Below are 16,763 nucleotides of genomic sequence, written 5' to 3' on the forward strand. Positions count from 1 at the left end.
CACAAAACTAGACAAAGTGATGCCCCCGCACTCCACTCTGAAGTAACTGTATTATAACAAAGTCAATGTAGGACTTTCTTTGAGATATTATTGTGTCTGGGAGACACAAATGATGCCCCCGCAGATGCAAAGTGTTATTTTAAAATACACAAAGTTGAGCATGGGAGCACATAGGTCTATGGTTCACTGTAGGAGGGGTTATGCACCTCTTATGCAAGTATATACTCCAAAAATGACAAAGTTCAGCTATCTCTCAAAAGAGCAAATATTAATAAAAATCAAACCCTGACCACATGCACACCTTCAATATATGAACAAACAGCCAGCAAAGTGAAAACTTCCTAGCATTCAAACTGTAGGAGGAGTTATCCGTAAATGATATGCACCTCTTATGCAAGCATATACTCCAAAAATGACAAAGTTCAACTATCTCCCAAAAGAGCAAATATCAATAAAAATCAAAACCCTGACCACATGCACAAACCTTCAATATATGTACAAACAGCCAGCAAAGTGAAAACTTCCTAGCATTCAACTGTAGGAGGAGTTATTTCGAATAACTATATACCCATAATGGGACGGACGGACGGACAGGGGGAAAAACAAAAATGAAAAGGAAGCTTTCTTTATAGCAATTTTAACATTGTATTAATTTCATGAAAATCAGTCAAGCAAATTTCAGTTTTATTATATAAGGAGTATATGGACTTTTACGTCAGAAGTCCCACATCTGTCTTGAATATGCATAAAATTATTTTCCACTGGACATTCAGCAAATCAGAAACCCACCAAATCATGGTTGACATATCTCTGAAAAAAATTCATGCTATAACCAGTTGGTGATTTTCTTGTAAAATAATACAAAATATGAAAATTGCCACCCCTTTTGATAATAAAAGTCCAATTACTCCAAAACCACAATTTACAGTTTTCAAACGTGAAAATCAAAATCTTTTTCATTAATCGTCACATTGTGTTGAAAGGAGTTGGCCCAGTAAGACCCCTTTTTGGCCCCAAAATATAGCAGTTTTACAAAATTGTTAAAATGTAAATTTTAAGCTATTTATTGGAAAGAAGAATAATTCTGTTACATAAATATGGGCTGTTTTTGACAATACAATGCACAAGTATCGGGTACTAGCATCATTAAGTCATGCTAAATTACTGAAATCTTCAAAATTTTAGCATTTTGGTTAATTTTTAGACGGTTTCCGTCTGAAATGGAAGTGGCCGCATTTGTGTTCATTCTTAATATTTAAATGTAAGTTGTATTTGATGATAATACATAACATATATAAAGGTTGAGAATGAACACGGATGCGGCCACTTTCATTTTTGACAAAAACCATCTGAAAAGTGACATATTATGGCATATTTGATAGATTTTTCAAATTTAAGCTTGAATTTGAGCGTCTTTTATGACTAAATCAGTTCAAATCTTTCACATAAACTGATTGAATCGACTGAAGTAGACACTTAAGTGTTTAAAAAGTGTCCAAAATCTTTCATCAGATGAACTTGAATTTTGAGGCCAAAATCGGCCCTTACCGGACCTACTCCTTTATGAAAATCGCTCAAATGGAGTCAAAGAGTGAACAGTAAAAAGGATGAATGTATGGATAAACAGTTAAATCTATCTATGTAGTGTCCAACTATGGATGTCAACTGGTTGAAGGACTGTTTGTAGCATAAATATTGGAATAGAGGGAAGCACAGATGGGAAATGGCAGTACAAATCTCTTCTGTATCTTCATAGTAAGAGAAGATGAGGAAGTTATACAGAATGTATTACTGGAGATCAAATATCATCAAAGAATAAAATGCTCCGCTGCGCACAGCTTGATACGACCGCATAGGTCGAACCCTGAACAGTTGGGGCAAGTATGGACACAACATTCAAGCTTGATACAGCACTGGATTTGGATTGTGATTAAATATTTGACACAGCATAGGTTTCTGACACAGAATGAATGTGGTCTAAGAACTTAAAATTTTTTAATTTACCATTTACCTATTCAAACCATATCATTATTACATGTATTTGCTTTTATATATAAATCAGAAATATCCAATTTAAAATTCGTAAGGGTTCCGCGGAACCCAGTGTCTCGCCTACTTTTGCTGTTAATCGCAGGCTCAACAAAAATGAGGAAAAATATTAATAAAAATATTCCTCTCTATACTATCTTTTGATTGTAAGTAGCTTCTGTCCAAGTTTGGTAAAAATCCAGGACAGTTTATGAATCTAATAAATGTTTTAAAAACTTAAACTGCAGACTGTATGTAATGTTAACTGGAAGAAAAACTAAGTCCATTTATAAGTAAAATACGGAAAAAATGGAACAAAATTTGAACAAAATTTCCTTCTAGATACTAGCTTTTAATCATAAACAAGCTTCTCTCCAAGTTTGGTACAAATCCAAGATAGTTTAAGAAAGTTGTTAAAATTTTAAAAACTTTAACCATAGAGTGAATGTAATGTTAACTGGCAGAAAAACTAAGTCCATTTATAAGTAAAATACTGAAAAAAAATTTTTTTTTTTTTACAAAATTTACTTCTGGATACTATCTTATGATCATAAACAAGCTTCTTTCCAAGTTTGGTAGAAATCCAGGATAGTTTAAGAAAGTTATTAAAATTTCAAAAACTTTAACCACAGAGTGAATGTAATGTTTCCTGGCAGAAAAACTAAGTCCATTTATAAGTAAAATACGGAAAAAATGGAATTTTTTTTTTTACAAAATTTACTTTTGGATATTATCTTATGATCATAAACAAGCTTCTGTCCAAGTTTGGTAGAAATCCAGGATAGTTTAAGAAAGTTATTAAAATTTCAAAAACTTTAACCACAGAGTGAATGTAATGTTAACTGGCAGAAAAACTAAGTCCATTTATAAGTAAAATACGGAAAAAATGGAATTTTTTTTTTACAAAATTTACTTTTGGATATTATCTTATGATCATAAACAAGCTTCTGTCCAAGTTTGGTAGAAATCCAGGATAGTTTAAGAAAGTTATTAAAATTTCAAAAACTTTAACCACAGAGTGAATATTTGTGGACGCCGCCGACGGAATGTAGGATCGCTATGTCTCGCTTTTTTGACAAAAGTCGAAGGCTCGACAAAAATGGAAAATTTTAAAGAAAAAAAAGGGGAAAACCCCCCCCCCACCCCAAATTTTTCGAACCCCCTTATGATTCATCACCCCCAAACTCAATCCCAGCCTTCCCTTTGTGGTATGGTACCTTGCAGTACAATTTCAGAGAGATCCATACACTTGACCACAAGTTATTGTCTGGAAACTAGAAAAATGCTTGTTTTTTGGCCCCTTTTTGGCCTCAAATTCCTAAACGTTTAGGGCAATTACCCCCAAACTCAAACCCAGCTTTCCCTTTGTGATATGGAACCTTGTAGTACAATTTCATAAAGATTCATACATTTACACACAAGTTATTGTCCGGAAACTAGAAAAATGCTTGTTTTTTGCCCCTTTTTTGGCCCCTAATTCCTAAAATTTTGAGGCAATTACCCCCCAAATCAATCCCAGCCTTCCCTTTGAGGTATGGTACCTTGCAGTAAAATTTCAGAGAGATCCATACACTTGAACACAATTTATTCTCTGGAAACTAGAAAAAAGCTTATTTTTGGCCCTTTATTCCTAAACGTTTTGGGCAATTACCCCCAAACTAAATTCCATATTTCCCTTTGTGATATGGAACCTTGTAGTACAATTTCAGAAAGATCCATACACTTACACACAAGTTATTGTCATGAAACTGGAAAAATGCTTGTTTTTTGCCCCTTTCTTGGCCCCTAATTCCTAAATATTTGAGGCAATTACCCCCAAAATCAATCCCAGCATTCCCTTTGTTATATGGAACCTTGTGGTACAATGTCAGAGAGATCCATACACTAACACACAAGTTATGTCTGGAAGTTACAAAAATGCTTATTTTTGGCCCCTAATTCATTAACTGTTGGTACCATAACCCCCAAAATCAATCCCAACCTTCCTTTTGTGGTATTGAACCTTATGGCAAAATTTCATAGAGATCCATTCACTTAAACTAAAGTTAGAGTGCGAAAACCAATTGTCTTTGGACGACTACGCCAACGTCATACCAATATACGACCGGTCGTATAAAAACAAGAAAAACATTCTTTTTTAAGGTCTTTTATTCTTTTCTTTCATTTCAAAGACAAACACCAACCATTCTTTCATCAGTGTCACATTCAAACTTAGGTCACATATTTAGCAATCACACATGAAAAAAAAAGTGAAAATAAAATAACTTTCCATAATATGAAAATTCTCAACAAAACATGTGAATTAAATAGATAACAAAAATACGAAAAAGACTTAGTTTGAAATATATATTCTTTAAAAAGTATTCATATGTAATTATTTGAGAGAAAAAAATCTATCAAGCTCAATTTAAGTTTACAGGTTGCAAACATGCTGTCATAGTGTGAGGTGATGTTATGTTATTCTTCAAAACATTTATTATAATGAAAATACATGTAGAACTTAGGTTTGATGTTCCAAGTTTGTTTGTTATTCTTATGTTAACTGTAAAAGTACCACATACATATTTCAAGTATAATTTCGTAAAAATAGAAAATGACATTTTTAATATTTATAACAAATTAACAGAAATACAATGTATTCCACTCTTTTTACAATAATCAAGTAAACATTTAGTTCATAATATGTATTCCATTAGCAGACAAATTACCATATGAAATATATTGCTTTATTATTACTGTAAATTTAGAAATTATTGCAACGTTTTAATTATTGCAAACAATGCAACTGCGTGAGTATTGCAATAATTGGAACTCGCATTCTGAAATCTGACATATATTTGTATGCAGCTTTTCCTGTAATCGCAATAATTATTCTTACATTTTATTCTGTCACGGCAACATAGCAATAATAAATGCATGCAATAATTTCTGAATTTACAGTATTGTAATTATTATTTGTGATCTTTGGCTTAATTTTAAAACATAAATATTGTTGTGTGTTCTCTGGTAAAATAAATTTTCCACATGCATAATACAGTAAATCGCTGACATTCATTCAGATGCACTACCCATTCAGCAATTATTAAAATATACAATTGGTTTATTTTACATAACAGCCATTTGATGAGCAATGATCTATTTCTAAAATCTTCTATTGTACATATACTTTACTTTATAATACATTTGTTATTTGTACACCATGTCTCAGTTCAATATTATTTTATACATAAAAAAACAACATTAAGGCATTACTGACAAAGTGATAGTCTTCATTAGATAAATGCAATCTTAATACACTATTTGGAATTTCAAATTATTATTGGTTGATTATTTGTCTAGGAAAAAGTGAAATAACAGGAATAACCCCACACTGTTCAATTTTATTATTTTTGAACAATTCAAAATTCTATTGTAAACTTGATAGTCCCTTGTACGAGATCCAAAGCTGAAGTGTACATCAGAAAACAGTCTCATGAAATACTAAGAAATAACTATCAAAGTACCAGCTCTATTCTCTTTCCTTTTGTAATTATGATAAAATTCCCAGATTTGTTGAATTAGATTATCTCCCTTCTTTCTAACCAATGAATTTTAAGATTTTCATAACAGGCTAATTTTTTTTATAAAAACTTATATTAAAACTTGTTTTCCACCTTTGATATATAAGTTTTCTCTGATCTTTATCAATGCTCACATAAATTATAAACTCAAATTTCTGCAAAGTTTTATTTACTGAAAGGTGTATGAGAGGTATCACAAGGCACTTTTTATTTTACCACTTAGTTCAGAGATTTTAACTGTCCCATATATCTTTAACTGGCAGTTTTTCATTAAAACATCAAAACATGCAAAAATATTAACATTTTACATGTAAACTTGTAATAATGTCCCTCTAACAAGCAAGTAAGTAAAGTGAGCACACAGAGAGAAAATTTATCTTATTATTCCAGTTTCATTTCAAGATAATAAAGAAGCCTCTATTAAATTTTGCCTTTGCTTTCAACTTTCTCCCAAATATTCCAGATTAATGAGAGCACATTTCATCTTTGATTTTTTTGTTAACAAGCTGGATCAACACTGTGTATCCATTAAGTGTTCATGGTAAATTTACTACAGTCAAATTTAATCCTAACAACACCTATTACACATTAATACTTATTACATAATAAAAGAACGAACACAATAAACTTAGCATGAAGAAAATTATTAAAGTAAATACATATATATATGTCTTAGGTAAAAAATGTCAGTAGGAATAAGCTTTTGCAGAACAATAATGTAGCTTGAATAGCTTTTTTATAAATGACTTGGTTTCAACTTGTTAACACATAGTGACGGTTGCATTGTAGAGAAAAGTATTTAAAAATCTGGTTGCATAATCTATGGTTAGATAAAAAAACTATCTTGTGTTTCTCAACTTAACCTTTTTCTCCCATATTTATGAATTTATTAAGTCCCTACATTTAGTAATACACAAACATTTTGAAATATATTTAAACTCAAACAAAAATAAAATTAAAAAAATGTACCATGTACCATATCTTAATATAAACTATTGAACTTCTGTTTCTAGAAATTATGAATGAACATGAACAATTTCAATTACTTCAAGTGATTCTGTATTAAAAGTTTCAAGTTTGATGTTTATACAAACACAATTTTTTTAATTCTTTAACTGTAAAATAAAAATTTAGGTTTTCAAATGGTATTAAGCTTTTTAATACTTGAAACAACACTCAGAAGCAGTGAGATCTCTCTCTGCCCTTATAAATCCTTTTATCATGTTTATGTAGGAATTCATACTGATTTTTTTTGTCTAAATTTTATACAATGCTATAAAAATACATTGCAGATTTTTTTTCCTCCTTCATTATTTTGAACAATTCAAAATTCTATTGTAAATATCAAATATTGAATCTTTTATAGAACTCGAGGCAAGCCTTGATTTAAAATCTGCTTTATCAGAATAAATATCAATAATTTTAATTATCTTTAATAACTACCTTTAGATGATGAAACATATTGTAACGTAAGTACAATGTACTATCAATATGGAATGATGGATGAACTGATATCAAGCTAAAACATCTAACCTAATCATTTTCATGTAGAAATCAAAATTATAATGATGGTGTTAATATACTGTTCCACTGAAAATAACATTCTGGCAAATACAGACTTGTGTTTCTGTTCCTATCAAAACTCAAATATTGCATGGCCATCTATTTAATTATCAGCAAAGTAAAATTAACATCTGGTTTATCCTCAATATTCATAGACACTAAACAGTATTCTGTACTATAATTTTACATATCAGGCCTTGAGGTTATAAAAGTTTCGAGCACGATTATCGTACTCTGACTCAGAAATCAACCAATCAAAATACTGGATTTGGTGTTTCGAGCACAAATTTTGTACTCCGAGTACTGAGTACAGTTTTATGACAGAGGACCCAGAACTTATCTTATTACCATCATAATTTGTTGATCAAATTCTGATTAATTTTTCTAAGCAACAAAATTTTTCCAATGCATTAATCTGATACTTGTTGGTAAAATATTAACATTATCCCTACAAACCTTAGTACAAATAAATATATACACTGTGACAATTAATCTAAGCATAGTACAATACATTTGTATGTCTTTTTAAAAATGCAATTATGTTAGCACTATAACCACTGAAAATGATTGGGTGTTATATTTTAGCTGCACAGTGTGAGAATTTGTAAAGTGTATCTCCTAAATTTATTATCAGCCTACACCACCCGTCGTACTTCAAAGAATCTTTTCAGGTAATATACTTGTCCTAATGTCATTGCTACCAGTACTAAAGCTTCGAAGAATGACCATAGTACTACTCTTGAATTGGTGTTGTCATTTACTGAAAAAGTAAAAAAGCATTTGTTAAAACATCTGTAGCTTTAAATTTTCTATGAAGAAAAGAAACAACAAACAAAAAATTCTCAACCATTAAAAAAGTCAGTTTTCTCATTTGAATTGTTTTACATTTTTTTTATTGAGGCCTATTATGGCTTGCTTTGCTGTATGAGTTTTTCTCATTGTTGAATGCCTTACAGCAACCTCTAGCTACTAACATCGACATCATTTGGTCTCTGGTGGATAGTTGTCTCAATTGCAATCATACCACATCATGATCTCATTTCATATGAATATAGGCCTATGCAAAATGAACCCAACACCACCATACAACAGATCAATATACTTCTTCTGTGATAGACTGTAATCTATACAAGAGTCAAGATCGAAATTGTCATGAGCAGTCATTTGTATGGCCTGTTATCCATGCTTTATTGGTTCAAAGAAATTCCAGGTTTTTGCCTGTTTGAAGATGGCAAACAATGTGTTGGTTTTAAACTTCAATATTTCAAGGTTTGCAAGAATTCAGTTCTCTGCTGACTGTGATATATATATATCATTGTGCAAAAGATCAAAAATTCTGTTGAAATACATGTAATGACAGAAAGTGTACATTATCATTGAGACTCTCTCATCAATGGTTGGTTCTAGGTTCAATAACCATGTATTTAGATCAGTTGAATATAGATCTATATTGAACATACTCTGTCTGCATAGTGTCGATCACTACGATATGTTTTTTATTCTAAAAACTTCTTTTTTAAACAAAGGCATGTATTTGTGCTAATATGAAAGAATAAAATGCTCCGCTGGGCGCAGCTTGATACGACCGCAGAGGTCGAACCCTGAACAGTTGGGGCAAGTATGGACACAACATTCAAGCTTGATACAGCTCTGAATTTGGATTGTGATTAAATATTTGACACAGCATAGGTTTCTGACACAGAATGAATGTGGTCTAAGAACTTAAAAAAATTTAATTTACCTATTCAAACCATATCATTATTATTTGCTTTTATATATAAATCAGAAATAACCAATTTAAAATGGAAAATTTTAAACAAAAAAAAAGGAAAAAAAATCCCCCCCCCCAATTTTTTGAACCCCCTTATGATTCATCACCCCCAAACTCAATCTCAGTCTTCCCTTTGTGGTATGGTACCTTGCAGTGCAATTTCAGAGAGATCCATACACTTGAACACAAGTTATTGTCTGGAAACTAGAAAAATGCTTGTTTTTTGGCCCCTTTTTGGTCCCAAATTCCTAACATTTGCGGCAATTACCCTCAAACTCAAACCCAGCTTTCCCTTTGTGATATGGAACCTTGTAGTACAATTTCATAAAGATCCATACACTTAAACACAAGTTATTGTCATGAAACTAGAAAAATGCTTGTTTTTTTGCCCCTTTTTGGCCCTTAATTCCTAAAATTTTGAGGCAATTACCCCCAAAATCAATCCCAGTCTTCCATTTGTGGTATGGTACCTTGCAGTACAATTTCAGAGAGATCCATACACTTGAACACAAGTTAGAGTGTGAAAACCAATGTGTCTTCGGACGACGACGTCCTACCAATATACGACTGCAAAATTTTTTTGCGGTCGTATAAAAAAACAGTTCAATCTCCTTCTTCTGAATTTATTTTTGTTAAACATGTTGATGATGAATATTTTGGCAACATTTTATATTCTGTATACTGGTTTATATCAAGTAAATTTCATGGAAGAAGAACTGAAATGTCTTGTCATCAAACTCTTACAGGCATTACCATCAGCGTGGCGGACACCAAATTAAGCGTGGTGCATGAAAATCAAAAGTGGCAGAGATAAATCCAAGCGTGGCGCACCTCCACGCTAAAACAGCTCATGGTGATCCCTGCCATGATTACAGATACATAATTTTTACACTGGAAATTCAAACACAAAATACTAGAACCAGTTGTGATGGAAAGTGAGGAGAAAATTTTACTAAGTCGTCATGAGAGAGTCCAGTGGCAGGCTGTGGATAACAAAAGATAGCATATATTATACTGAAATTTACATTATATAATAACTTACTTGATCTATGAATTCTTTCTCTAACTTCCATATATTCTTGTTCATGTTTAACTCCTGTCAGAGCTGTTGATAATTCATTGATCATTTCTGCTAATTTATTCTGATGAGCTAAAAATCATATGGTAAAAAGATAAGTTTATATGAGGTTAAAAGCAGTTTTTGGCTTATTCCAATTAATCCAAATTCTAGTGCAATTTGTTTTAATTAGCCTTTACTCTGCAAAAAAAAAATCTACATTTACAGCTCATAACAAATAATCTCCATGGAAAAAGTCGCTATATTGAATTCTTGATATCTAGTTTATCATAATAATAATAATTTATATTTTTTTAAAACTGAAAATAGTATGATGATCTTTTATAAGACATTTAAAATCAAATATACACATACAACATATGAAAAGTTCTTATTCACTCAAAGCCTAAAAAACTGTGAATTAGTTAAACAGAGATGACCATTTGAATGAGCACTTACCATCTGATTCCATATTTTCTCCTCCTTTAGGTTTATCTCCTAAATCCATTGAGAACATGACAGTTTTAGGTGTCATAGTGGACATCTTGTTACTAAAACAATATTTGTACATTCCATCCATATGGGCTGCAAAGGTGTATTTGCCATTAGATTCTCGTTCTCCTTGATGAAGGACTTTGCCATCTGGACCATAAATCTGCAAAAATAAATGATTCATTTAATATAATCACCTGAAATCTGGCAAATTTTTTTATTACTTACTTGTCGTAGGCCTAGGGTCACTAAATATTGACCTTCGGCACCTTAGATACATGTAGGCCAATTGTCATGCATCTGTAATTGCTTGAAAAAGTCAAAGAAAAGAACTTCACTTATGAAGATGCAAGACAATCATTTCATTTAGGTTGTGATAGAAGTATGTTATTTTCAGTTTTTTAATGGTGGAAGAAAATTCAAGATTCTAAATCATAGTTGAATAACAATGTGCCTGTCCCAAGTCAGGAGCCTGTAATTCAGTGGCTGTCGTTTCTTGCTGTAAATATCATATTTGTTTTTTGTTTCTTGTTTTCTGCACAAATCAGGCCTTTAATTTTCTTGTATGAATTGTTTTACATTTGTCATTTCAGGGCCTTTTATAGCTTGCTTAACTAAGCAGTATGGGTTTTTCTCATTGTTGAAGGCCATACAGTGACCTACAAATGTATATATATAGTTACTTACTTCTACATTATTTGGTCAAATTTTGTATTTCTATTGCACATGGGTGTCAGTGTGCAAATATTCATATAAATGGCATCACTTTTCCCTGTTCAAATGAGAGCCAAGTACAAAGATGATGGTATTGGGTCTGTTCGCTCCCATAACACTTTCGTACCCCATACGTTCGCCCCTGGGTTCGTTAGCACCCAATTTTCATTCAAATACAGGTTAAATTACTAGATGTTTTATTTAGATGTATATATATCACAATATTTATATTTCCATGAATAAAAATTTGTGAATTTTTTAAATGAAATATTGTTTTGTGATTAGTTGAATAAATATTAAATGTTAATAAGGTATTTACAAAGCTATTTTGGTATTATTTTTAAATGTTTGAAAATCATGATTGTTGCAGCCTGCACCGTTAACCACTACTAGTCAAATGCCCCAGACTAGTAAAATTTTATTCGGACTAGTAAATTTTTGCAAAACTTTGTTTAGACACATAAGGAAAATGTCTGAATATTTGTCTTCTAACTAGTAGTTGGAAAATTTTTTGGTGCAGACTGTGTTGTTATTGGTTTGACCTAATAAACATGTGCTTTGTGGCCAGGTTTTCATGTTATTCGTGGCATTGTCATTGTGAAGAGTTTGATAGTCATTTGGAATCTTTTCTCTTTCTTTTACAAGTCTCAGATAAATGAAATTGGCCTTTGATCATCATGACAAAATTCTTATTCATTTCGTTAAATAATTCACAAAACACTACAGGAAACCTGTTTATGTTTTTGTAATGCCACTTTATTTTAAAACAAAAAAAAAGCTTCTTATCTTTATTTCATAGCAATACATTAACTCAAACACCATTAAAAATTGTTCAAAACAAAACCTTTAAATGGGTGCAAACTTGAATGGGAGTGAATGGACCCAGATTCAAAGACAATGACCTCCAAACTTCCTATTTTTCAAGACTATTAACTTTTATCCATATGATTTTTAAGTCATGGTATCTGAGAAAAAAAAAAAAAAAAAAATATACTAATGAACTCTAAATGGTTGCCTTTTTTTTTTTCTAACTTTTTTAATTTCCCATATTTGCACAGAAATCTCTTTCTTTCTTCCAGTCTTGTTTGTCACAAGACTTGTAAAATTGGAAGGAGCATCATATTGTTTCCCGTAAACATGTTGTTTTTGATAATTCTTTGATATGAAAAAAAAAAACGTTACCTGATGATAGCGGTTTTTTGTATACATTGAAAATGACGTCACAACTTAAATCCCTAACAACAGGAGCAACGTTGGAAAACGTTTCCGTATTTCCATTTCTTTTTTTTCAGATTCTCATGAAGTTCAAATATGCATCAATTAAAAAAATAATGTATCCAGACTTCGTCCCCTTTCACAGGTAATGCCTGCCTCATTTTATTTTTATTACTAAACATTGATACCTGTTTAAGGGTACATACATGTAAATTATAGTTAATACCCATAAATGGAGATATTACGTATACCCAACCTGTCACAGGTAACACATGCCTTATATCAAAATCACTGACATGTGGGGTGTTTGGGGGGAGCAGATCCCTTATTTAATTGATAAGACTCTGATACCTTTATGTCAATATCAAGAAAGCCACCTTCTGCAACCTCAAACATCAGGCTCATTTTCGTTCCCGATGTCACTTTGTCGAAGAAACATTCCTCAGCATTTGCATCTATGTTAACAAATAAACAATGAGCTGATTCGAAGAATATCGTTGCAACTACAAATATCAAAACTGTCTTTAAAATTTCAATCATTATGGATAAATCTGTTTTTGCCGGTAACAACACGTAGCTAAATATGCAACGACACTCTTTCCGGATGCCACGTTAAATTTTGTATTGCGCATGACTAAATTTCTTCAAATGCTTTATCTGAACACCAGCGAATTATTTTGTTCAATAATATACAATAACTTTTTTAAAGATGAAAAAAATAAATTGTAAATACCAGTCTCTATGTCTTTCATTGAGGAGATTCCGAGACAAACAAACAAATAAAACAGGATACAAGAATTAAAGCTTGCTTGTAAGTAAGTAAGTAAGTAACTAAGTAAGTAAGTAAGTAGCATATAATGCTAAATTTCGACTAAATCAATAAATCAACGACTTAAGTGATCATATGGCAGAAGTAATTCAATAGGGAAAACTAACGGCCAAATTTATAACAAAACAATTTACAAAAAAACAAATATGACAGACATAAACCAACGACAACCATGCACTGAACCATAGACTCCTGACTTAAAAATAGTTATAGTTGTGGTACATGTATAGGGTCAGTGGTGGATCCAGAAATTTTTATAAGGGGGCCCACTGACTGCCATAAGAGGGGGCCCGCTACAGTCATGCTTCAGTGATTCTCTATATAGTTACTTATAGTTGATCATATTCTTTTTTGAAGGTATTAAACATTTTGCATAGAAATCACCAAGGATTTTGATAGTAAGACTATTATACAAATCACAGTAGTCCGACGGGCTAGTCAAAATTTTGTTTAAAACTAGGAATTTCACAAAATTTTAATTGTCAACAAATCCCAGATTTTTTGCTGACCTTTGCTGTCTTTATTGTACAGTTTATTCACGTATATTTTGATTGTCAGACATTTTTTAACATGAAAGGTACTTTTTGGGGAGGGGAAAGAAACGGAAACAATGATGGTACTTAATACATTGAAAACCACGTGCGTTACAAACGCCGTGATGATTCTAATCAGAAACCTGGACCTCAAAAGTGCTTTCATAATAACAAAATAATAACATGAATACGAAATTTACATACATTACTACCGATACAATCACTGTTCGGGGAAAATGTACAACTAATTGGGAGGAATATTAAGCCATTTTTTTTAGTAATTGGGAATTTTCTCTAGGGGAAAAAGTTGTATTTCGAATGTAATTTGAGGCAAACACTATCATTGAATTATTGTCATAAAAACAAAATTATAGGTCTCTGCAAGGATTTGTATACTATACAATTCCTTGGTCTCTGGTAAAACTATACAGATTTTTAGGAATAAAATCTTTTCCTTCAAAAAATAAATAAACTGAAACAACAAGGGAAAAGAAGGAGTCCATGAAGAATTATGACAAAAAACAGCAAGGGCAAACCTTTCCTCTTTTGTGGGTGTATTTTTAAATCCCTAACTTATCCATCTTCATTAAAGACACTAGTAATAATGATAAGTAAAATGAGGATGATGATGAGGTAATGATCGAAAGGGGTCTTCAAAATAATTCGAACACATTCTTAATATAGATGATTAAAATATTTTTTTTTTTTTTTTGTTATTTTTTATTAGCAAACCAGTGAAATTTCATGTAACAAAACGTGTTCAAAACCCTCTGGAAATGCTCCAGAACACAGGATTTAGCTTCATTTGTATCAAAATTTTCTGGGGGGGGGGGGCATGCCCCCAGACCCTCCTAGATAGGGTCGTGCCGGTGGCACGACCGTCCAAGTGCCTTCGGCACTTGGAGGACTAGTGAATTGACAAGAGGACTAGTAGAATAATAATTTCACTAGCCCTGCAGGCTAGTACATACATTTAGTTAGTGTCAAACCCTGATAACAAAGTAATAACTATTTCTGAAATGTTATACAAAGTCATTGGAAGGCATCTTATTCTAGCTGCGTTCATTTGATGGCCAGATGGTCAGAGCTGTATACTGTATATGTTACAAAACAGTTTTATTCGTTATGTTTGCGGTATGTCTTGTATTAAGTCTTTCCAGTTTTATGTGAGTTGTTTGCTTATCATAAAAATAAGAAGGATGGTATGATTTCCTATGAGACATCTCTCCACCAGAGACCAAATGACGTAAAGTTAACAGATATAGGTCAACGTCATGGCATATACATCACATTAGATTTACTTTTGTATTTGTAACTGTTATTCGTGTATTTATTACTATTGGGTACAAGTTTCACAGTTTTCTTTTTGGCTAAGGGAACCCGTAAGTCTGTGAACATAAAATTGAGAATGGAAATGGGGAATGTGTCAAAGAGACAACAACCCGACCATAGAACAGACAACAGCAGAAGGTCACCAACAGGTCTTCAATGCAGCGAGAAATTCCCGCACCCGGAGGCGTCCTTCAGCTGGCCCCTAAACAAATATATATACTAGTTCAGTGATAATGAACGTCATACTAAACTCCAAATTGTACACAAGAAACTAAAATTAAAAATAATACAAGACTGACAAAGGCTAGAGGCTCCTGACTTGGGACAGGCGCAAAAATGCGGCGGGGTTAAACATGTTTATGATATCTCAACCCTCCCCCTATACCTCTAGCCAATGTATAAAAGTAAACGCACAACAATACGCACATTAAAATTCAGTTCAAGAGAAGTCCGAGTCTGATGTCAGAAGATGTCTGCATGATCTCGTATTCATTCTGACAGAGGACATTTGGTTGAATATCTATAAGTTCATGAACCCTCACAGCAACTCTTCGTGATGGCTTCCTTTTTTGCTCTTAAATGGATATAGATAATCTCCCACGTCTGAATTAATCTCCAGGATGCATAGTAGATTGTCATACAAGTGGGAGATTTCTAAGTTTGGCACTGTAAAACCAAGTTCACCAAACCAGTTTCAATGAAAAGTGACTGTATCAAGTGAGGCGATTTGGACAATAATTCGCCTCTTCCCACGTAAATCGCTTGAAGAGTTTTTTTTATTAAACAAACAAACAAAAAGTAGCTAGTTGAAAAGTCCCGGAACAATGTAGCAAACGGAATAAGTTGCATTATCATGCAAATTTAGTATTCATAGTACCCTCAAGAGAGGGAAGAATACCCCCTCCTCATGTGGGTACTTTTAAAAATATCAATTTCAGATTAATGTATAACAATAAATTATAGAACTTATTCCGTTATGAAGGAAACATTCTGACCGAATTAAGTACCATAATAATGAAGAGGGGGAAGAATGAGGATCAGTATATAAGACACTTTTGTTCCCCTTTGAAAAGGTTCAAAGATAATATGTTGCGCTTTTACTTTGCATCAATTCTCCAAATGGAACTTTGTGTGACTGGTTGATAAGTTCCGTTGGAACTTTTGGGCTAGTTTGTTAGTTCCGGTTTTGACATATTTGCCAAAGAGGAACTTTGTGGCTAGTTGATAAGTTCCTTTTGACTTTTGTAATCAGTATCTTGGTTTCCCTTTGAAATGTTCAAATATAATATGTTGCGCTTTTACTTTGCATCACTTCTCCAAATGGAACTTTGTGACTGGTTGATAAGTTCCGTTGGAACTTTTGGGCTAGTTTGTTAGTTCAGGTTTTGGACCAGTTTGGCAAAAAGGAACTTTCTAACTGGTTGATTTGGAACTTTTCCACTAGTCACTTTGTTCCGGTGGAACTTTTAAACCAGAGGAAGAACAAAGTAACTAGTTAATAAGTTCCTCCGGAACTTTTCGGCTAGTTAGTTCTTTCCGCCCGGAACTTTACAACGTCGGAACAAAAGAGCATTTACATGTGCCGTTATATCTGCAGTCATAAAATTAAAAAAAATTAAAAAATATTTCTTATTTCCAGTATATTTTTATCAAGTTATTATCAAAAACA

General features: G+C 32.4%; 1 protein-coding gene across 1 annotated transcript; it reads right to left on the minus strand.

Moving 5' to 3' along the window:
• Positions 1-4,158: 4,158 nt before the first annotated feature.
• Positions 4,159-13,017, minus strand: LOC127712631 (transmembrane emp24 domain-containing protein 2-like). Its single transcript, XM_052219192.1, has 4 exons — positions 12,752-13,017; positions 10,439-10,634; positions 9,965-10,072; positions 4,159-7,911 (listed from the first exon to the last, which is right to left on the minus strand). Exons 1-4 carry the CDS (start codon positions 12,938-12,940, stop codon positions 7,787-7,789), a joined length of 618 nt encoding a protein of 205 aa, XP_052075152.1. The 5' UTR covers positions 12,941-13,017; the 3' UTR covers positions 4,159-7,786.
• Positions 13,018-16,763: the final 3,746 nt, after the last annotated feature.

This window comes from Mytilus californianus, unplaced genomic scaffold (assembly GCF_021869535.1).
Source record: "Mytilus californianus isolate M0D057914Y unplaced genomic scaffold, xbMytCali1.0.p SCAF_8, whole genome shotgun sequence".
In the NCBI taxonomy this organism is placed as follows: domain Eukaryota; kingdom Metazoa; phylum Mollusca; class Bivalvia; order Mytilida; family Mytilidae; genus Mytilus; species Mytilus californianus.